Source organism: Ischnura elegans, chromosome 11, assembly GCF_921293095.1.
Source record: "Ischnura elegans chromosome 11, ioIscEleg1.1, whole genome shotgun sequence".
NCBI classification, from domain to species: domain Eukaryota; kingdom Metazoa; phylum Arthropoda; class Insecta; order Odonata; family Coenagrionidae; genus Ischnura; species Ischnura elegans.
The window spans coordinates 11,695,476-11,720,625 of NC_060256.1; the positions used below are offsets into that span (position 1 = coordinate 11,695,476).

The 25,150-nt window shown below is 39.0% G+C and overlaps 1 protein-coding gene across 3 annotated transcripts in view; it reads left to right on the top strand.

Moving 5' to 3' along the window:
- The window catches only part of LOC124168513 (putative epidermal cell surface receptor), a 222,725-nt gene that overhangs the window by 190,627 nt on the left and 6,948 nt on the right, over positions 1-25,150 (top strand). For 2 of the 3 annotated variants that reach the window (XM_046546836.1, XM_046546838.1), the window contains exons 3-7: positions 9,986-10,226; positions 14,046-14,161; positions 15,134-15,721; positions 18,571-20,652; positions 22,829-22,915. In XM_046546836.1, coding sequence (XP_046402792.1) covers positions 9,986-10,226; positions 14,046-14,161; positions 15,134-15,721; positions 18,571-20,652; positions 22,829-22,915 — 3,114 coding nt within the window. The remainder of the gene's footprint in view (positions 1-9,985; positions 10,227-14,045; positions 14,162-15,133; positions 15,722-18,570; positions 20,653-22,828; positions 22,916-25,150) is intronic. The other variant, XM_046546837.1, reaches the window with a different exon arrangement.

The window sequence follows — 25,150 nt, forward strand, 5'->3', positions numbered from 1 at the left end:
GTTTTTTGCACCATTTTCCGGGAAAATGAGAGGATATCATAGGCTGACAATTCACATCGCTGGACGTTACTTTTCACTTACAGTCCCAGGCAATCAGCTGACGAATGCCTGTTGCATGAAGCTATCATTTTCTCCCGAGAAAAACTTTTTCCACGAGCCATTAATTTTTTGTTCCTTTCGCTATCAAGTACTAACGTACGCCCTTAACATAATGAATCAAGATTTAGTTATAAAACTTCATTTATAACAGAAAAAATATAGAGACAGTCTTTAATGAATTGAAAAGGTCTCATGTTTAAAAGAAAAATATTCACTCATAACTAGAGACGAGATGGGACGTTTAAACAATTATTTATCCATTAAAATACGTTTATTATATTAATTTCATTTTCCAATTTCGTCAATTCTATTTCATACTTCGATTATTTCATAATGTTTTAGCTAAATGCATGACATTTTTTTACTCTAAAATTTAATCTCATTTTGAGACCTGTGTTTTTACCTAATGGTTAGTGGTCCAAAAGAAAGTATCCAATGCTGAGGGAATACATTTAGGAAATTTTGCAACTTCAAGAAGTCCTCAACTTTCGAGGCTTTGAAGTTAATGAATTTTCCAGGTCAAAATTAAGTTTTTAAGGGTCTTATTTAGTTTTTTTTAATTCATCGGAGAAATTTTAATATGAAATTAAGAATTGAACTGAAAGAATCGTCGGTTACGAATTACACCAAATTTTACACATTGATTCTCACTGTAAGGATGTTGAACTCTACGATTAGTTTCATTTTGTTGAATAATAAGTTGCTGTTAACAATTTGAGCATCTCATCGTGATTTAATGAGTAGTTAATGGAATATTTCACTGAAATGATGCGCGCAAAGAATATAATTTATTCATATCATCTGTTCTTATTCCATGCAGTCAGTAAATCATGCACACTGCATGTGTAGTAGTTCCTATAAAAGATATTTATTTCACATGTTTTAAATCCTCAAGATTCTTAATGTAAAAAATTTGCCCTAAATAATCGACATGATTGACATTGAAAAGAATTTACGTACGATGGAATGTAACGAATAAATATGTGGTCATTCATCATTCATATACACATACTACGGAGTGCCTTTACGCTTTCATTCACATAGAGGAGGAAGTTGACAATGGGGCCAACTAAGCGTAGAAGTAGAAATAGTCGTGGGTTTCATTCACATGGCCCGAAAAATGAAATTGGGCTCTAAGCGGAAAAAGCAAATTTTCTACGACAAACATGACTAATGTGGCAAAAGGGACTAATAATATTCTGCATACTGTAGAAGGTCATCTGAGCGCGAGGTAAGATTGATTGCATTGGTGTTGTTTTGGCTACACATGACGTTGTCAAACAACGAAATGGTATAATGCAGTAGCTGTAATGCTATGGTAGGATAGTTTGGAGGTCAATTTATAAAATAAACGAGCGCGATACAAGATGGGATAATAGGTACTCTGATAGAGAGTAGTGCTTTAGAGATTCCTGTGGTTTCAACTCGTCATCACGATACTTGTTATGATAACCAATTTCCTTTGCATTCCTTCGTGATCAGCGGTAGTGAGGTAATACCCAAAATACATTAAAACGCTGTTGTTTATTACTACCATGGCAACCTTTTATACACATGCAATGAGGAGAAGTAAAGATTGGTAAAGATGCTAATAATGACGCTATTGAATATTATTTTCATCACGTTGTCGTTTTGAAGACAATTTTTAGCTGCCTTAAATTTCTTTTGTGTTCAAGTGCCTATATCATCCGAAACAGAAATTTTTTAGTGCGAAGACTCATAAAATCATCTCCATCCCAAAATATTACATAGCAAAGGTTGATCGGGATACGTTAAAGTAGAGCTCACTGAAAATTTATCTTCAGGTATATGGATTGAACAAATTCTGATTAGGGGACCATTATCTTTCCCGGAGCCATTTCATACCGTATGGATGATTTCTTTTTAGAGTTCAAGGTCTAGATGCGGATTTGCAAACAATTCTCCTCAATCGGGAGTCACTTTCTTCCTTGCCAAAAATCCCCCAAATTCCCAGAAAAAGGTATTTTCCTCAGCTTCAATGACACAATATCTCATAACTCTGACGTGACGCGCAATCATCAGCTCAGATTTTCATTTGTAGAATCCAAAAGTGGCGGGTTCGATTTTTAGATGCGAGATATTGTAAAAAGTTCTGTGTGTTTTAAGTAATTATTAACCCATAAGTGCTGGCGATTAATCTACCATCTATATCAATGCAATGGGGGATTATTAATTTATAAGAATCTTTACGTATTGATTGATAAAATACAGTAATTTCCTAGACATTTTGACGACTTTTTAACTATTATATCAGCATTAAAATGCGAAGGAAAACAATAGGACAAGTTGTGATTCATCACGTCGACAAATTTCATCTAATTATAACTATAACTACATATCCACACAAAAAAATATGTGCCTACAGCTATAAACAGACGAAATTAAAAATAATATAAATCGCATAGACAGGCGGTTGGCGGGGGCTGTTAAAATAGACGGATTCAGAGGGGGCACGGGGACACCTCCCTCCCCTCCCCCAACGCTTAAAAAATAGACAAGATTTTTAATACTGTTATCATTAAGTTCGTTTTGTTTTGTATATTACGGAGAATTAATCTTCTTATTTCATATTAATAACTTTCATATCAAAATAAAGAGAGTATTTCGCATAGTAATTGTTGTAATTGTTTTTAATATCAAATATAAAAAGACCGTTGGCCTGACAGGCACTTGTGCACCCCAGAAAATGCTGGATCCGGCCTTTGCTGTTAGGACACCAAATGTAACCAAGGGAGAAATTATAATTGGACATTACTTGAAATGAATTTGTGGCGTTTTTCGAAAAAGGTCCAATTTTTATTTAATTCATTAATTGCCCGCAGGAAAAAAGATCTATTATGTATACATCACTCCATCTAAAATATTGTCATAATTTGTATCTAAGAATGAGCACTATTTCATAATTTTTCCACGCTTGACATTTACGAGGGCCTCCAATAAAGGACCCCCCGAACTCTTCCCCGCCTCCTAAAACGGCGGATTCGCTTCAATCGCGCCTTTGATCCGCTGGAGTGAGATGCGTGCCCCTCGGTCTCAGCCCACTGCGGCCCGCTCACGTTTCGCAAACCATTCTTCTTCCATCGCTTCTCTTTCCTCCGCCGCCGATGCCGGCCTATTTTGATGGCAACCACTTTCTCCTGCCCCGCCGAGCGCATCATCGCATCCGAGGAACCGCATTGCTGTCGCTAACAGCCTCGCAGATTCGAAGGCTCCCTCCTCGATGGTTCGATTGATCGAAACCATCGTCCACTCATCACTGAACTCACGAATGTTGCAAAAGAGGATCCTCATATTGGCCTCTAAATGTGTTGTCACCCACCGCGCATTTAAATTGGTTTACAAAATTCGCCACACGCGTCGCTGACGGTCAAATTGATCTGAGTTTCACAGGAAAATAAGGCATAATTAGAGGTTTTATTAGGGGCGAAATTTATGTGCATGATACGTGATCTATCAAATTCATAACTTTTCTTTGCTATTCCGCGCAATTACAAACTTTATAATGCAAAATATTGAAAAAAAAAAGTGGATCGCATTGCACTCATCACCGCGCCGCGGACATTTTTGAAATAGGATGAAAATGCGACCGAAGTGGCAACAGAAATCAGCCTTCTATGGGATGGAATTGGGCCTCCTCTCTACAGTCCCATTGACTGAACTCTAGAGAGACGAATTTTACATTAGAGGAATCAATTGTCAGGACATGCATTCACACGGCTAGTTCGGCCAACTATCGTTAGGACGATCGCTCGGACAATCGTAATGTGAACGAGGCATGAGGTGCATTGGGGGACAGCGACTGGTTGCAAACCATGTTGGCGCAGGGTTCTCCGCCCCTCCTTTTAAAGTGCCATCGGACAACTTTCGCCGGCAGGACTGTAGTCAACGGTGAAACGATGCGATTACCTGTAATTATGTAGTACTTATTAAAGTCAAAACCAGTAAAATTTCAATAGTTTCGTTCTCGTGAGCGAATTGTAGAAACGAAATGGCTTTAAACCTGGGGAGCTTAACTCAGGATCTAAACGAAATCGGAGTCAAAACTACTTCGGGTCGAAACTAAACTAAAACTCTGGGACGAAAGGAAACACAGATGATGTTTCGCGCCGAAGGGATCACGTGCTTCACCTTCAAATGGTTTAGTTTCGACCCACACTCATAGAAAGATGTATAGGTTGAATGAAGTAGAGGCTCGGCCTACGGCCATTAGATGCATGGGACACTCACATTTTTACCAGAAACAGGAGAACGGTGAACGCAAACTGGCCATTCAATTTTTAAGCTCAATAATTAAACCTCTCTATACGCATGTCGAAACTATTCCCTCTTATCCCCCTCCACTCAACTTCTGGGATCGAAACTTAACTATGAGCAGCGGACTTTTTGGATTAATTTAGTTTCGCTACCGGGAGTACAGTCTCGTCCTGGGACGAAAATTAACTCCTTGGTGATTTTAATTTCGAGCGGGAACGAAACTAAACCTAGGCCTCGTATTTTCGTTTCCCACCGGATCGAAGCGAGGCATTTTCATTTCATTTCACTTGCCATCCCTGACCTCGAATCGCTGGAGAAAATGTACACTCTCAACCGGCTGGCAACCCAGGAAAACCTTGTTCTCACTATCATTTCCCATTTTTGCGCTGCCCTTGCTCTTGATATTTCTTTCACATTGCCCCTTCTTACCCATCCACATTCAACTTCCTAACCCTTCTCATGTTTTCAATCTGACGTCTCATTTCATTAGCGCACGTCAGAATCCTCATTCCCCGTTCGCAAGTTACGAAAGTCCCTCTCACCGTTTCTGTAGCCTCGTCCTCACGTTCCACAGCAGCCTGGAATCGAAAAAAGTTAGCCGAAACCTCAAAAAATTATTTTTTTTACTACGAATTTGAAACTCCGCTTAAACATTATGACATAATTTGTGAATACCGTACCCCATTTATTTTTTTCCTGTACCCAGATGTTGAGGGAGTCAATTCATGTAATAAGAGGATAAAATTGTTAATTTTCAGTGAAAGAATCAAAGGTGAACGTTTTCCTCGAAACTTTTTTCAACTTTTACCATTTATATCTTACTAATATGCGAGCAAAAGAAAAAAATTAATGCAGTATATAATATGCAGAAATTTTTTGAGAGTATTGATGCGAAGTTTCAACTTCGTACCTCAAAAAATAGGTTTTCGAGATTTTGGCCAGCTCTTTCGATTCTAGCCCACTGGGTGTTGATATTATAACATTAACACTGTCCACGTCTATTATCCAAGGCTCTTCCATGTGAAAGAAATGGCTGAAATAGAATTAAATTATTAACTGCGGAAGGATCGTAAGGCATTGAGAATGGGAATCGAAAGACGTAGCACGTCATAAACCGATATGTATGAATTTTATCACTTTTATTTTTATCCGGTCACCAGTTCTGGTCTCTGGTAATTTTCTAGTCACGATCGGATATGACGGATTATCAGATATGCCCCCCCTCCCAAAATTCATATCCATGAGCCCCTGTTTTAAGGGCGTACACTATAATGCAAAACCCTCTCCCTCCTATTACCGTGGGCACTCCCACTTGAAGTCTGAGACTGACAGAACAGTTACGTCACTCCGTCCCTACGAGATAGCATTGCCTACAAAGAAAACAGTGAAAGTTTTGCGAATTACGTTTCCTTCCCATTAAAAAATAGTTTTCTTTTAATAATCGCGGCACGAGTTTCACCACTTGATTGATCCCTAATGATCACGTAATGACTTAATAATCGATGCAAGACAACTCTTCGAAATTTTCTGTTGATTAATGCACACCTCACCCGGAAATTATACAGTAAGTTGCTTTCTATCCGAGTGGAATGCGAGAAACTAAACCTATAAACGCAACGGCTTCAAGTAATCTGTTTTCCTCACAGCAGCACAAAAACTAGTATCTCATGGGCTAAATTTATTCCAGTACCGTTCAAGTAAGGAAGGACGATGGCTGTGAGTGTGTAATACGCTAAAAGCATGATAGAAGAGTCGCGATTAGATATTATGACATTTTTATGATTTTTATGTCCTTCATCCTGATTCCCACGGCAATATCCCACAGCAATATTCCCACAGCAATATCCCACAGGAGGATTAGGACTTTTTTTAAATGTTAGACTTAAAGTATCTCACCCAAAATCCCCACCCTAGAAGAGGAACTGGCCCCCCTCCACCCAGAATGTGAGAATTGCGCACGCCTGTGGCTAAATCCGGAGTGTTTTAACCCTCAGCTAACCAAAACAACGTTATGGTTAAATCACTGAGTAAATAAGTAAAATGAAACATATAACACTAGCAGGATTTTAATTCAAAAGTGTCGCCATTACCTTAAGAGCTAATCTATAAAAAAACATGCCATACAATATAAGCTCTCAACCAAATTTTTAAAATAAGAACTTGATGGAAGGAATTCGCCAAGGTAAAATCGTTTGGCCTAGCCGGGGTTTGAACCAGGATCTCCGGATTGCCACTTTGGAAGAAGGTGGATGGCGGTGTAACTGGTTGCATACCTGACCGGTAATCGGGATATTCGAGTTCGAATATAAGCTGAGAATGAGCTGAGCAGATTTTTTCATGGCAAATTTGATTCTCAGTTTATATAACTTTGCACCCGTGCGCGTGGGTGCGTGCAAAGTCACTCGTTTCACGCAATGCTTTGGTACGCGGATGAAATTTTAGACACAAAGAAAAGAGCTAAAAAAAAAAGCCGTAGCGCAAGATTCAAGGCCATTCCTCCGTGTGATTACTGATCTTAGAAAGGAAGAAGTCATCTAAGTGAAACCAGGAAGGTCGAAACAAAAGAAAATAATTCTTTCTTTTTCTACGCACAGAAAAAATAGTAACAGAGAGCCAGAAGAATAGACAAAAGATAAAACCTTCGCTACGGAAGAGAGTTGCTCAAAGAGAGGCGCACCTACCCAGTCGTAACTAGAAAATTACCAGAGACGAGCAGAAAATACCCTGGTTACTTACCTGGTAAAAAATAAAAACGAATCGTAAACTTGAGTCTAAGGGATGCATTTATAGTCCCATTTAAAAGTGGAAAAGTCAGCAAAATAAGAATGCAGGGTCAGTTGCTTCAAAAGTCGTAATTTTTATCGAACCTCTTCCGAGGTAGTGACAATTTGCAGACAAAGCCTTCCGCCTTCAGTGTTTGGTAGGAATAAAAACTCTGGATCGATTACAACTTTAGGTACTAACGTCGATAAAGTGGAAAATTTCCGTGAAATATTGTGTAATGGATAGCAATTTTCCACTTGTTACAAAACAATTTACTAGGAAGGAAATTTTCAATACACTGAAGTTCATTAACAAGTTGAAAAATCGAAGTTAATGTATCTAAAGTCATCATCATCGATGCTTTCGGACCCGGTTGATATATCGAAACTGGTATTCGTCATAGTGGTGAAGATCTCTCGGAGTTCAAATCGAGTTTAACCTTAGAGGTCTTCACATTATTGTTCTACGGGAAAGCATCAAACATTACTTCAGTTTTTCTTATATATTGTTTTAAATGAATGCAAAACAGCAATCTTACGCAGAAAATCTCTGTCTCAACTCATATCTCACAACTTATATCAACCGCAACAATGTAAACAGCTCCAGCTGCAGTGGAACTCACTTATACTAGCCACCAAGTTCTACAAACAGGGGAACTCAAAGCCATGACTATAAATAAATCTAAGTATACCGGGACTAGCCACGGTGATAACTTTACGAGAGTCACCCGCAATGCACAAATTATGCGAAAAATCCACAGAGAAAAAATCATTCGCCTTGACCGGGATTCGAACCCGGATCCCTCGATTTCCGGCCGAGTGCTTTAGCCTGTTAAGCTACCGAGACGTCATTCTTCCCTGTGGAAATTTGTGGACTATACCGGACATATAAATAAATCGTTCGAGATTCATATTTCTCAGATATCCATTTGCGGAGAGAACCTATACTCGTCAGTTACTCTAAAATTTCAAAACAATTTCGAGTGACCGAGGAGCTTGTCCACAACCCTTGTATTTTTGGGAACTTTTGCACTTACAACCGTCTATTTCCTCCACTTTTCATACGAATCCCCGGTATTGATTCCATTTATTGATCAATTTTGTGCTGAAAATAATTTAAACGGACAAATAAATACGAGAAGTTCAATACCTGATTTGCTTCCGCAGTATCCTATCCCAGAAGGTGTATGCGATGTCATAAGATTTCATTGTCGAGAATCATAAAACCATTAATGATAAAGGATAATGCGGGAACTTTGTGTTGAAACCAATCCGAAAGGCGGTTCGCTGAGACAATGGAAAGGTCACACGATTTCCGAAGCATTGTTTTTTAATCAAGACATCAAAGGGTGATGATACGTCGTACAATATATCCTTTTAGTGCTGAAAAAAATGTGTTGGGCACACGAACATAAGAGCCTACCAAGAACAATTTCCCCAGCATCTATTACAGCTAACCTAAGCTGCAAATACACTGAGAGTTTTGCTTCATGATCGCTATAAATTCCATTTCCTTGGGCTCAACTGCGTTTACGTAGTGAATTAGCTTTCCAGCAACGTTGGCGCTACCCGAAGGAGGAATAGTAATTATTCCAAGCAGGAAATTTTAAGGTAGAGGTTGGTGGAAAGGGTACGAAAAGGTACAAGATGGATTTTTTCCCAGATTAACTAATTGAGACACTATTAATTTATATCGTTTAGGGCATAGCATGTGCAAAATGTGCATCGACAGGCAATCTGGCAATTATTAGGCCTTCGCAATGTATCGCGACTATGACATACATAAAGAGAGGACGGAAATCATTCAGAAAATAAAACAGCAATAATTTAAAACTTGGCTAAGGTGGCGAAATGAATTACGTAAATTACACAAATTTAATTAGGAAATGGGTTTCTCCGAGTGTAGGTCTTCTGTTGAAAATTTAAAAAAACAACCTACACTACAAGAAAATCATTTGCCAATAAATAAGAAGTCGAGAAGAGAAGGGAAAAAACTCATTTTACTAATTTTAATGAATAAAATAAATAAAATTAACTTGAGATGCACTATCAAGGAAACCAAAAACATTGCCAAAAATGTCTAACTATATTTTAAGAGATTTCAGTTCGTAGAGGCTAGCAATTGCAATTCTCATAATATTACTACATAAGGAAGATCACTCCGGCGGCAGCCACTGTGCGGCGCAGCGTCATAAAAGGTGCCTTCTCATCTTTGTGGCGTCTCCTGGTTACCACAGAGGGGATAACGTACACAGAAAATGCTGTCATCTGCCACTAATACTTTGCAGTGTAAATTTACTGAACAAAGTATCAATCAATTGCATAAATATCTCGTTTGCTGTATGTCTGGCTTTAATTATTACAAGGTAAACAGCGAACACAACTACCGAACTTAGTGAGCCGGCGCAGTAGCGAAGCGAGGGGGGGTTTTGGGGGATAAACCCCCCCCCCCTCAAGAGCTCAGAGAATTTTTTAAGTTTAATCCATTTTACTAAATTGGATTGATATTACCAATAGAATAGTGAAAGGATTAATAAAGTATCCCTCAGAAAGCCGTAAAACTCACCATTTTGAACCATTTATCTTAAATTTCCGCAATTTATTAATCTCGCAACTACCGCTTACCCTGGTGGGTATTCCATACCCCCACACACCCCGGTATTAGTTGCACTTAAACCCCCCCAGCCTTAATTCCTAGCTGCGCCCCTGAGCCGGCGGGCATTTTGAATCTTGCTTTCTTCGGGGTTTGAACATTTCTGACCACCAGAAAAAGTCAAGAAAACACGCGCAACGTCCTACTTTATGGGTTAGTATCATGATTCCTAATCTTCTTTTCGATTCCCTCCCAGGTGAGACGGAGACGCCTGGTATGGTGCCAAGAGTGCTGGTCAACGCTACGATGAACACCTCCACGACTGCAGCGCCGATGGTCAACGCGACGGAGAAGATGGGAATGAACAACACCGAGATGATGGCAACGGAGAAGTGTACGCACAAAAACGAGACGCTGTCGATCGGTGAGGTGTTCCACGATGGATGCGAACAGAAGTGCACCTGTGAAGCAGGGGGAAAGGTCGCGTGCAAGCCACGGTAAGGACTCCAAGCCATACTGCAGACAGTTCTCAAGAGATTACAAATGAATTTCTCTTTTTTTTTGTGGATACCGCGTATTTTTATCACTTTTACTGACGCAGGGGCTGTGTGGCCAGGCCGGCTGGTCGGCAATCGCCGAGGGCCCGGAACTTAGGGGACCCCCGCAACGATCGCGTCTGTTCTGAAGCGCATATGAATGGTGTAATAAAAAAGACTCAAAGAACTTGAAGAACAAAAAGGATAAAATGGAATCTTATCTATGCTTTTTTGAAAGGGTTATTCGAAAAGGTTATTTTATAGGTCTTTTAGTTTTCAGTGAAGTTTCAAGGAAAAGATTCACTAAATACCATAATAAATTATTAAAATTGAAATTCTGTAAAAACTCTCACTTTTGATAGTATTTTTTCCAATGATATTGCTATTTTTATCGACTTTTATATAAAGAATGATCGCAGGCTTTCCCGGCGTATCGAATCGTGGAGGGTTATTCGGGAATTCCACCGGGTGAGGTTCTCCAACTACATCTCGGCCGACGCGTCGCGACGTTTCGATGAACGAGTTGTCCATCGTCATTAGGGCATGTCGAGTCTTGGAATTCGTCCTCCTTGTATACGGATGACGGCTGTATCAACTGGGGCTGGAGTTGCGTGATTAAAATCCTCGATCTATCACGTTGTTATCTAGTTGCGTGATTAAAATCCTCGATCAATCTCGATTTATGTTAATGGTCCACTGTCCTACATTTTTTAATAAGTCTTTAGGAGAGGAAAAGAATTGCCGAATAAAAAAATATAGGGTGCCATTTAAAAAAGACATACCGCTGTTCATATCTTTGTAAATAACAAAGCTACAAGGAAGGCAATCATGCTGATTAATGTCCCCCTGACGGCTAATGAACATTTGCTTGACACATTTTTGAATTTGCATCTGGACAATACGTTATTTCGGGTGGTCAAGATAAATGGGACACCCTGTATACAGATGACGGCGGTATCAACCGGGGCAGGAGTTACGTGATAGATCGAGGATTTTAATCACGTAACTCCTGCCCCAGTTGATACAGCAGTCATCCGTATAAAAGGAGGACGATTTCCAAGATACGACATGCCCTGATGACGATGGATAACTCGTTCATCGAAACGTCGGCCAAGATGGAGTTGGAGAATCTCACCCCGTGGAATTCTCGAATAGCCTTCCACGGCTTTTATATTGTTTTTAAGAGCCAGTATAGGGTCAAAATCCATTTCCTAAATTTTTCCAAGGGAGGGTCCCATCATAAGCCCTAGCCGAGGGACCCTAATGACCCCTGACCGCCCTGGAATGACGTTTCGCCTCTCTTTCCGGTGGCTTATTCAGGTTGTCAAGGTCAATTAAACTGTTGTGGCCTCTGAGAAACGTCAGTGAAAATGATAAAAATCCGCGGAATGCACCGAGAAAAGAAATTCACTCGTAATCAATGGTCCCAGAAATCTTCAATAATTTAAGAAATATCTGGTGTTTTCCCAGCGAATAGATTGAGTACTGTTTCCTCGGGTTTCCATCCGGGTGAGTGTGTCCGTTTTCTCCAAAGTTTCGGCATCCGATACGTTACTCGTAATAAGGGAATGATGATGAGGAACATGTCGGACCTCGAAACAAACTTTGATCGAGAAAACTGACATTCACCCGGCCCGACCCTCAAAACTCGAGAAACCCTTATTCAATCTTTTGGTTCTTATTCGGCTGAGAAAAAGTTTAGAAAAGATAGATAATAAGCATTAGGAAGTTCTGTAGAAAAATCTCAATACTTTGTAGGAACCTTTCTATGTAGCTTGAAGAATATAAAATCTTCAACAATACGTACTTCAGGCCTGGATAGCGGAGCCCATCTCTTCATTAATGCAGGTAGCGCATTCACCATCAAAAGAAATAACTCCCTCTCCCCGCCGGTATAGGGGAACCTCAGTTGAACGACCTTAAGTTGTACGACCCTCTCGGCAGTACGACGAAAGTGGGTTTGTCCGGCGCAAATACGTGCATTTCTATGGGGAGTCACTATCAACTGTACGACCTTCAGTTGTTTGACTATCCCAGTTGTAATACGCTAAAAGCCTGACCACATTAAGCACATTCAACTAACGTAAATCCATGGTACTAGTAGACGTAAATTCATCTTGTTTCAGCTGCCAACGCTAAATACTTTTCGAGATATTAGCGACGGAAAGTATCAGAAAATGTATGCAACCCGCATTGCAACAATGATCCCTAGCTATAATTTATAGGATTAAGAGTGCCGATGGCGTATTGTTGTACTGCGGGATGCATGAAATCAGGAGTACTTTCTATATCTCGAAAGTATTGAGTGTTGGCAGCAGAAACAAAAACTAAACCTCATGGGTATCCATTCCCTAGAAAAATTTGAATGAGATCTGGTGGTGGCACTTGAGGGACTTTCCTTATAAGCTGTACGGCACCACTAATCTGCAAACAGAAATGTCACATATACCTACGGGTACACCTTCAGTGAACTGTATGAGTCTCGTATATAGCTAACAGCCTCCCATCAAGGATTGTGTTAAGAGGCCCAGAGCCACCTTAATGCTTTCATTAAATCCAATAATTATATTTTATTATTTTTTATACATATTATAAACTCGATGGTTGAAGGCTTTACTTTGTGAAAATCCATAGTAAAGAATTAAAAAGCTATGGTACTCTTTTCACAGAATTTATTTGAGTTGGCCGGTTTCAAAAAATTATTCATAGAAGGAATGTCACGAATAGCAAGGTTCCTAGTGGTATATGATAGTGCACGCCAAAAAGCCCATGCAAGATTTTCATTGGATTAACACTAAAAATGGAGACAAGAAGCAAGGCTCTTTTCAAGTGGAGCAGTGCTATAGGAAAAAATATCTATTGTGTAAAATAACAGAACTTAGAAAAAAATTCTCACCAAGCATAGAATTGGAGATATATATTGTCCAAAATAGCAAAAATAAAAAAGTACCTACCCTTAATCGTGATTGAAGATTTTTATTTTAATGAAAATGGACTGTAGTGTAAATTTTTCATTTTTTGACACCAAGCCCCATTAGATTGATTTTTTTAAAATATTATGTATTCAAAAATTTTTATTGAACAAGGGGACAGCAAGCAAAATTGGAACAAGTTTCATTTTCTGGACCAACCTAGTATCACAAACATACAGGGTGTCCCTTTTATCTTGACCACCCGAAATAACTTTTTGTCTAAATGCAAATTCAAAAATGTGTCAAGTAAATGTTCATTAGCCGTCAGGGGGACATTAATCAGCATGATTGCCTTCCTTGTAGCTTTGTTATTTACAAAGATATGAACAGAGGTATGTCTTTTTTAAATGGCACCCTATTTTTTATTCGGCAATTCACTTCCTCTCCTATTCATATCTTTGTAAATAACAAAGCTACAAGGAAGGCAGTCATTCTGATTAATGTCCCCCTGACGGCTAATGAACATTTGCTTGACACATTTTTGAATTTGCATCTGGACAAAAAGTTATTTCAGGTGGTCAAGATAAATGGGACACCCTGTATATAGTTCCGACTCTTAGGATGATCCTGGTGTTTATTTTGTACAAAATCATAATTATACAACAAAGGAGCAATCCAATGTCGGAAACTCTTCATTGCAGCCAGGACTAAAACCAGGAACCCTTGACAGTGAACAGTCAGGTTATTAAAAAAAAGAATAACAGTGAAGTTCTCACAGCAATAAAGTAACCAGCCTCATTCAAGTCACTGCCTAGGTCATTCCAAAATGTCACTATTTCTAATAAATGCATGTATTGTTTTTTTTCAGGTGTGAAGAAATGCCACACAATATTTCATCTAAGTGCTTCACCATACCAGACCCTAAGGATGTTTGCTGCACCACTGTGCTTTGTGATGTTACGCTTGGGGACCAAGATGGGCAAGGTATGTAATTCCTTTCAAGATTCCTGAACAAACTAAATTATAAGCTGAAACTATCTACACATCAAAATGTAACTGAAAGTGGAAGAGCATTCTCCTCAGAGTCATCATCATGCGCTTCTTTGATACGTAGTTATCCAATATCCTCCTTTGTTACAAATCCATTATCCTATACCATATATATTCAACCTCCATTACAACTTATCATTACCATGCATGGTATAAGATATTGTAAAAAAATTGTAAGTTTGCATAATTATGAGAACAGTGATAGATCTGATTTTGTGGACAGAGTGAAAATAAAATTTGTTATCACTGAAAATACTATAATTAACTGCCATTGGTTTAAAATCTTATACTATCCAGTCCTACCTAGTGTTATGAAGCATTTTTAGGAATGAAATTGATTCTATCTGACATCATCCTGAGTAGCACTCATATAAAACAAGAAGGCATCATCTGAAAAGCATGTATAAAACTAACTAGACATTCTTCTCCTAAGATAATGATTACTCAACAATTAAAACCTGGGATGGCAAAAGTAAAACATTTTCAGGAGGAACATTAAATAATTTTAATACCTAAAATAAAACCTTTCACAGAGAGAAATATCTCTGAATTCAATACTTATAAAAAGCAGGTTCCCTGTTCATTCAAATCCTTCTAAAATACAAATGAAATACGATTCAATTTTTCATTCTGCAAAGTTATATTTTCCTTTGCAAAAAAGTTAATGTAAATATCAGTCATAGAAATGTTTACTTTGAAACAGGCTTTAAAAGTCCTGTCTCGTAGAAAATTATTTTTTGTTGCTTTATGTTAGATTATTCATGATCTTTGAAAATAATCAATGCATGCACTTCCCTCAGGAGACGTAAGTGTTAGATATTGGTAAAACAGACTTAACCACCCACAATTTCGTTTGTGATATCTTTCAATTGGTAGAGAATAACTGTAGTTTATTATATCCAACAGCAGAATCAAAGGGATCAACAGATGCCGCCTCTACTACCACAACCCCAGCAACCCACAATGCAGGCAAAGAAGGTTGTACTTACAACGGACGCACGTACGCATACGATCAGGAGTTCCACGATGGCTGCCGTGCTCTTTGCATCTGCTCCCACGACGGAGAAGTGGAGTGTGCCCCCATCCACTGCCCCACTGATTCAGGCCTCGACGTACTCGACCCACACTGCGTCACGTGGGAGCCTGTGCCCATGGAACCCGGAGAGGACGAGGGCGACAGCCCAACTTGCTGCCCCGAAGTACGGTGCAAGGATAATGGCTCGTGCGAATACGCCGGTCAACACTTCGATAACTTCGCTGAGATCCCAGCCTCGGTCAGCGAGGGCTGCTCTGGTCACAGGTGCTTCTGCGAGTTCGGCAACATCACTTGTGGGGGCGGTGCTGGGGTTAGTAAGTGCCTCCCTCTTCCGCCGCATGCCCCAGCAAACTTGCAGTGTTTGGGCGGAGGTCCCGGGTCAGCTATACTGGCACACCCGCGTGGTGACAATTGCTGCTTGGCCTGGATGTGCCCAGAGGACGCTCACGACAACAAAGGTTTGTCCAATGAAGGTATTTTTCCAAAAATTTCAAAACGAGACCTTTTGTAATGCTATACTTGTGATTAATCTCTGCCTTCACAAAAGCATTTGCATCCTCAAGGTTGCAGTCACTCACATAACTGCTTGTTGCAAGTAGGAGCTTCCAAGTATAGATTCTTCAGATAGGCACTAATTAGTGATAATGCCTTTCTAATATAGGGCCATCATACTTCCAATAGTTTACTCAGTCACAGGTTCTTTTAGAGTTGAACTGAAATTGAATACTTAGGGATTCTATATCCAACCACAGGAATTTAAAGGTGGCCACTCAAAAACTCCCATATCCTTTCATCACTGTCATGAGGTCCAAATATATTGGGCCAACTTTGATCCCTCAAATTTTATCAATAGATGAAATCCTTCTTATCTCAGCAATCGTCCATTTACATTACCAATTATAATCTAAATAATTGGTTTTCCAGACTTCGTCACTATTCCCAAAACATATGCCTCAATTCCCATATTTTCTGGACCACCTAGAATAATAATTTAAATGCTCTCAGTGGTCCAGTATACATGGTAATAACCATTATTTTCCCATCATTTACATGGAGTAATCCTAACATATGATTGTCTGGACATTTAGATGACAAGAGTCTAATTATATTTTTTGATTGTTCATTTCAAAGAAGGTATTTAGCTCTTCATAGTCCTAAAACATAATTTTCTAAGATAGGGAAATGATACACATAAATTTTTAATGATTATTAAGGGATTGGGAAACATAGCTGTTGATTTTCCAGAAGGAAATCCAGAAGGAAAAAAGGCAAATCCCTCTATTAAAATTCCAAAGCTCCTATCTGGAACATGACCACCTAGGATAGTTATAGAAAAATTACCCAAGACATAGTTGAGCCTTGCTGATGTTTAGAAGAACCTTACATATTGCCATATTTTGGAAGCTTTTTAACAGCTTTGCAAATAATGCCGCATCTACTTCCACTAGGGAATAGGATATGTCAAGACCCTCATACGCCTAACACAGGCATGTATATATATTTACTTGAAAGATACCATTAAGAGAAAATATGAACCATGTAAATCTGCAAAATGATCACTTCACAAGATACCCAACACCTTCCACTAAGCACAAAAGCACTTTCATAACAGCCAAATTTTGATGGAGCATAAGAGACATAAGGAGGCACTGATTACACAGCTATTGATCACAATCAAATGCAAGCACTGAGGATTAATTGCACAATAGAGCAACAAAGTGGTAATACCATTCTTTGCTCAATGATTGCACTCCAGTTTTTCATTTCACTCCTCACAACTGACCTTCCACTTTCCACCAAGAACTTCTACCAAGGCATAAAAGGCAAACCAATAGAAAAAAGCATTAGAACAAAACTCATGAAAACAGGCATGCATTTAAGAGTTACTGTAGCCACTTCACCAAACTTGATGGCTTTAAAATAATAGTGGACTGAAGATAGGTAATGAATTAAAATTTTCTTATTTTATAAAACTCAAGGATATGAAACATAAGTGAGGAAACTCAGCAAATTACTTCATTGACAATCCACTTTCCCTCATAAAAATCACTAGAAACTATTTTTTTCTGAAATTCGTTTTTTCCAAAGCTGGTACCAAAGTAGGTAGTAGAATGAGTAGTTGTCAGATTCATGACCTGAAGAATGACAACACACAGTATTGAGCTCCAAATGTTTCAATTTAGTATATAGCATATTTCCAATTCCAACATTGAAATGCGAGGTAGTACGTTCTATAGTCATTATAAAAAATACTGAAACTAATCCTAACCAATAAGTTGTATGTATAAGTTAGGCGCATGTAGAAGACTCTCTATATTAAGCCATAGACATGTGAAAATCACACATACAGGGTCATTCAGAGGTGTCAGTTCCTTTCCCTAGCTAGCAAGTACCATGGGGATTATTTTTGAGGATGCTTTAGGGTTTACTCAGATTTGAACCAAGGTTGCTTAGATGAGTATTCCATTGTCCCTGCCTACCAATAGATCGTAATGCTTCCATATGTTGTAGCTCATGCATAAATTCAATTTGAAGCTTTTACAAAATTGCTTCTTTCATACTAGACAAATCTCAATTGATCTTTAATGTATGTACTGCAAGCAAATAAAAATGACCTTTTGAGGAGCAATTCTACAGCTCTTCCTTGCTCCTACAATGGCTATAAAGTGGCTTCAAATAAAAATCACAAATTAACTTAGCAGCGACTAAATTTTCAAACCAAAGGGACCATGAGTATAAGTTGATTACCCATTTGGATGCTCATACCTTAACCTCCCACTATCACCATGATTCTCAAGAGGTCAGGCTAATGATGAAATTCATTTCTACTGCATTTACTTCCGAGGTCATTGCAAATTATTATTTTTTTATATCAGCCCAGTACATGGCTACTACAGTTCAATATTTTCAATTGCTTTTTACATACAAATAATACAGAAAGTGATCACACTAAAAAGCTAATCTAGGAAATAGAAAACACTTCGATAAAATACCTACATATCCTTGTTAAAATGCTTGCCATCTGTTCACTTAACCAAGTCAAAGCAATCACATATGATTACTTCTACTTGATTCTCAAAGAATTCCCACTAAAACCATGTTCACTAGCTGTGTTGCTTTGTGTGTGTTCAAATCTTCAACCAAATGCTTTTCCTCGTTCAAAATAATTTTATGTTTTCTGTGTTCATTCTCATGCAATGAGCTCAAGCTCTTTTTCTGTCTTTAACTGCATCATAAGTTCTTGGAATTGTAAATTTTCCAATGGCTTTCCCATGCACTGCCCTTTACTAGCAATTGGTAATTGCAGGGAGTACCAACAGTTCTGCAGAGGGACCTGTACCTGAGGTTACGATGATTCCTCAAGTGGACAATATGACTGTATCGACTGATAACAAAGACCAACCAATGACAACTATGACTCCAACAATTACCCCCCACGAGAGCACGCATGTCATGGAGACAATGAAAATAAATGCAACTGCAGATACGATGGACGAACATATGAATATTACAAGTGAAAATAGCCAGACTTCTCTTGACTCGACTACTTCTCCCTCATCAATTCCTACCATGGACAATATGCAGAATGGACAGATTTATGTTTCTTCACCAAGTCCAACTACCCTACCACCCATAGCAGTGACTGAAACAATGGAACCAATGACAACAATGCATTCCTCAGGCCCAGATACTGTGGAGCATAGAGGAATTGAAAATACTCACATGACAAGCACACTGCCTCCTCCCTCTGACTCAACCACGGCATCACCACAAACACCTTTCCTCATGACCCATGAAACAACCACCATATCATCATCAGGGCCTGAAACAATGAAACCCATTGTCTTAGATGAAAAACCAGCGTACCAAAGCCCTTGGGGGAATTTAGGTGGGACACCAGAGGTGAGGATACAAAATAAAAATCCTAAGATTCCTGGCCCCATACAGATCCCCGAGGAGGAATCCTCGGCAGAAGAAGACCCTTACAGCTACTGGTATGGTGGCACTCCCGATTCACCCAAAAAGAATGAGACTAAACCTCATATGCTAGTCACCACACCAAACAGGCACCCTCAAATTCCTGGTCCCATTCAAGTTTCTGAGGAGGAGACCTCGGCAGAAGAAGATCCATATAGCTTTTGGTATGGTGTACACCCTGATTCACCCAAGAAAAATGAATCCAAAGGGGGCATTCCGTTCACCCCCGAATATAATGGTCCTTTTGCTAACAAACCAGAAGAACCTGTGCCTCCCTTCAAACCAATCCATGATGGCAGACATGCAACAGCACCCAACAGCCAGCAAAAACCAAATGAAAACATTCACAAGAAACCCAAACACCCAGATGATGGGCTTCCGATATTCCTGAGGTACCCAGTCCAGTCAGGGAAGAAACAGCGAGTTGATCCGCAGAAAAGTAGGTTGCCAGAACGTCCTACTTCACCAAATGCCAACGACTTTGAATATCAAGGCCCCTTCATAGGAGTGCCACCATCTGGCCCTGATGACCGCATAGTCTTCCATCCTCAAGGTGGAAACATCAAGCAAGCTGGCAATTTTCCAACAAGACCCAACGGCTTGAGCAAGAACCCTGGAAATATCTACGGACAGCAACCTCCTCCATTCAGACAACCAAGTAGCAAGTATCCAGGAGAACATGATGCCTTCCCCGTGCCTGTACTAATTCATCCTGGACAGAGGCCACCCAACCAACCCCCACGCGCTCAGGGACCAGGAAACCAGCCTCTACATCCTGGAGTGCCGATAAGTGGAAATGCTGTACAGCATCATCAAGGAGGAGCCCATCCACAGGAACATTTTCAAATACAGGACTTGGAAGGAGGGCCAGTGCCACCTGAGATAGCCCAGCACATTCTTTGGGCTCTGCAGGGAGGTAGGCCGCCCGTTGGAGGAGAGCAAAGGCCCCCAGGGCCACAACAGCAAGGCCAAAGGGTACTGCCCCCACAACCCCCTCCCCTCAGAGGTCCACCTCAAAGGTTTCCTTCACCACAAGAGGTCTTCTTCCAAGTTCCATCAGGAGTCGGACCCGGGAATCATCCTACAGCACAAAATCCAGCTGTTTTTGTGCCAAATCAGGAACTGCCCAATTACAGGAACCCTCCAAGGATAGCCCAGACCCAAAACAGACCACCACATTTGGCCCAGGTACCTCCTCACGGCCCGCCCCATTTCCTGCCAGGAGTGGAACCAGAGTTCTTGCCTCCTGAACTCTACCACCTAGCATTTGGTGGAGAACATCCCGATGAGAACAACAGGACAAAGCAAGAGACGAGTCCTCCATCAAAAACAAACAAATCCAAACAACCTCCCATGACTCATGACCATGAACATCTGACTGAGGATCTTCCCCTCAATCATCCTGGTACAGGTGCGTTCATGTTTTGTTAATCCTTCCAATGCCTCTGATTGTGCTTCGCATGTGCCACCGTGAAGTGCAGAAGTATTATGTTTTTCTGGCATTAGTTAGTACAACCTATAATGCAATCTCTTCTCTAATTCCAGAATACTGCATGTTTGCATTCTCATGGTCTGAATACTACCAGGTGGTGTAAACGGTTGGTTGCAGAAAATTGCCTTTAGTCACACATTACTATGTCACATCATAAGGAATTATAGGCTCCAGAACCTTATACACAACAGGGCACATGAAATGGAAATAGGTTCTTAATAGCGATGAAATATGAGATGAAAACACATACTTTTAGGCTTTTTGGTATCTACATAATTTTCAACATTGCCTATGTTTATCCTTTGTTTTACAGCCACCCTTAATTGCATATATAGAGCCCATTGTTTATGCTGTGGAAGTAGACTTATAATAAGTAGGCAAACACTAGAGAACTTGCATTCGCCTTTTATTTTTTGAGAAAATTGTATTAAATTGTATTAATTGTTCTTTACCGCTGAAATTTCTCAGAGAATGTGTAACAATTACCAGAGCCATTGGTGTCATAAACTTAAGATAACTTAAAAAAGAACCTTTCCACATTTTTTTTCTAGAGGTTGACTAATTGAAACATACACATTCCTAAATGTTCCTTCATGGTGAGAACTTCATCATCAATGGTGCTCATGTTAGTTGTGTTTAGGATTTAGTTTTCCATGGTGCAAACATAAGACCTGTTTAGGGTGTATTTACGTACCATACAGGTAAAATTTGCCAAAGTAATCAACTAAGTAATAATAAAATACATAAATCTAAAATCTGTTCTTATATTTCCTGTAGATGCATAAGTCAATATCCCTATCATGAGACAGAAACGTAATTTTTAAAGTGAGCAAAGGACTTTGATTCGAAACTGATTCAACACCACCACATAAATAGCCTTTTTGTATTCAGAAGTAAGATGCATATAGTCCTGAGCAAACTGAAAATGGTGAATAATGCTACTCGTTCCAACAATCCACAGCTCTAAGGGCATGATTGCCATTAACCACCACACCTGCTTCAAAATATAACTGCAAACAAGAATTGATGGACAAGCATAAATATCATAGGTACAATTCATACACCTTAGGTAATATTACAGCCCCCTTAAAGTAAGTCATTTTTTCCCTCCTTTGTTGCTTTAAATTCACAATCAAGGAGCTTTATCATCCAAGGAAGAAACATTAGCATGGACATTGAGCTGCATCATTAGGGCAATGTTTTCACTTGATCTAAAAGAAAAGCAAGGTAATCCATTATCGTGATACATTTTTCCCGTTTGCAACGTCGGTTTTCTTTTAGGGAATAGGGAATATCACATGCTTATTACCTGAAAAATTTTACTGGAAGAAGCTCAATTATTACCCTACCATAGCCTACATGCATAACTTCATACATACCTACAACGCCAGTACCACCATATCCAGTAGGTACACAAATTACCCATTTAAAACTTTGCCCAAAATTGGTATGGATTTTGAGGAGACATGTACTTAGCAAGGTTCTGAGCCTGTATTCTGAGATAACTTAGGCATATGCTTATTTGGTGATTTTTGGGTTTGTTGTAGTTGCTTGAATTGAATCTATGTGTCTTAAAAATTGCACTTTGACAACAGTCCAAAGCTTTTAAGTTCACACTCAATGACACATTTTTTTAATATTGCTTTGAAATTTAGGTGCTGTAAAACTATATGTAGACTAAGGGGCATTTAAAAGAGCATGATTGTGAGTTTTGTCACTTATTTCATATATATGTCTCTGTCCATCTGGTGCTCCATACACGTTATTAGGAATAGGGTAGTTGTATCTATCTATTATTCTAACCCTTCTCTGGTTAAGTTTTTGGTCTGGTGAAATTTTTTCAAGGTGGCTGCAAAATGGAAAGTTACAATTGGAGTGACCACAACCCATGTTAATCCTCCAAATATATGTTACATGCTATTGGCTCATACCATAGATACCAACTCTGTTCTGCCCCCCCACATTTATATGCTTACTCAAAATTATGCTGGTGGCATGTCCTAATTGAACTTAATTTAGAGGGGTGAGGTAATTTTTTTCAAAGAAATTATTGAAAATTTTGTCTCATGGCTTGAACTTATGACCATTATTTTAGACTTTGGACATCATCCACCTCCTCCACCTCCATCAAGGTTTCCGGAAATGCCTCTACATCCACATCTTCATCCACAACTGCACAATGGTCAGTACCTATACATCCAGAAGAAGTATCCAATTCATTTACAATAGACCCTTGCTTTACGATATAAATCCATTCCGGGGGACCGATCGTAAATTGGCCCAGATAGCACAAAGTAAGAGAGTTATCTGTTTGTTATGGTTTTCTTACGGAAAAAATTGATAGGCAGCTTATCGTAAGCTAAGGGGCTTCTATAAGGCAAGGGTAAGAATAGGAAAGGAATGCCGTCAAATATCCTCGGACAACGTAAATCGTTTCTGTTGGAGCACCAAAGGCGGCTGAACAGCGTACTACACATGCTACACTGCTCATCTCAACATGAATTTAAAGCCTACCAGTAAAATTCAGAGTCTTTTTAAGAGCTTAACTACTGATAACAGATTTTCCTGTGAAAATAAAAAAAATTAAAAACAGCAAGCGACTGGCTGGTGAAGATACAAAGCATATAATACAAGTACTTTATTCTTGTGGTGGAAAGAAAAACAAATAATACCAGGGAGAACCAAACATAGGACCTATGCATCTGCAGCTCAAAATGCTAACTATTTCACCACGGCATCTGATGAGTGTGAAAGGCATAGTTACCATTTTAAAATCTAATTACATAGAAAAACTTAGCTGCTGTGTACATAAAACAAACTGAAATTACTCAAGGTCTATGCAATCTAACATTTACGAATTTTAATTTATGGTCTGATGACCCGATGAATACAAAATATGTACTAGAGATTACTTCCGGCATTTTTATATTATTCTCATCGCTATTCTTGTGAAATTATGTGTTTCTCTTACGACCGTCGTTTCGCCATCATTTCATAAATGTGAATGATTTTCAAATTATGGCCGTATGATGTTATTTCCACTCATACTATAGACAAGGCAAGAATGGAAAAATTGTTCTTACACATGAATCCCTTAATGAATACTCTAAAACAATGGAATAAAACAACATCTACTGAAGTGCTGAAGATTTGGCATCTATTTTGACATTACTCTGAATGTTTGTCGGCCTGTCCGTAACAAACCCATAACAAACTTACTTGATAAGCGCTTTCCTTATTTCTTCCTTTCACCTTATCTCAATGACTTATAATGTGCTAGCTGGGGAATTTCATCGTAAAGCGAATTCACATATTTCCAGGCGAGGAACCGGTTTAAGAAAGATCAGCGCCAGTAGTAGCACGCGGCCAAGTTGACATATGAAATAACCTGGATTCAAATTATTTGAAATATTATTTAACAAATCATAAAAATTAACATAAAATACAGTAGATGATTTTTCGCAATGAATTTACCTTCATGAACACCATAGCAAGATGTGAATCCCTGGGCCCCTGATCACTGCTCAAATACAAGTCGCAATCTCTAAGACTTCATATTTCATTGCATTTTCATGCACTGGGAAGAGAACATGAAGGAAGTAATATTTAACTCATTATATTCACTACTCTAGCATGAAGAACAACTTTCTTATCGTACAATGCAATAATGTGTGCATTGCAATTACTTCAATGACACACAGCGCATTAAGTAATTACGTTTAATTAGAAATCAGCTTACGACATGAGAGATACTTAGACTAAATTACCAGTATCATGGATATTTTAGACTTAATATCATTAAAAATTGGTTTTTTCAACAAATTAAGTCTTAGGATACTGAAAGGAGGGCAAATTGTGCGGATGTAAATGAAATCCATGAAATTTGAAATTTAAGAAAAACGTGCACAAAGGCAGGACAGAGCGTAAAGCGAATCTATCGTAAGGCGAACCCATCGTAAAGTGAGGGTCTACTGTACTTCTCTAATTTCCTTTCCTTAACAATTATCTGTACTCCAATTTTAATAGTCAAATAATGAAACTTTCAGTATGGTTTGAATGAATGGATGCAACAATTAGGTATGAATGATTACACCAGCAAAACTACCATGAAAATATCTTTGCAATGTATTGAAAAATTGTCTTCAAGCTCTCTCGCAAAATCGTGAGTTAAAAATTGGAAAAGGCAGATTTTGAATCCATCTTTTTGAAAAATAGAGAGAAGTTACGGAGTTTTATCACAGTTTATTTTCATTAGTGTTCAAAACAGTTCAATACTAATTCTCTTAAGATGGTTCCGATGAGGGAATGAGGTCAATATTATTTTCATGAAAATTTGAAGGTGTTTCTTCGAGGTGTTGGACCACCAAATCCGTGGCAGTTTCTCCATAATCAACAATGGTCGATGTATCACCCTGAT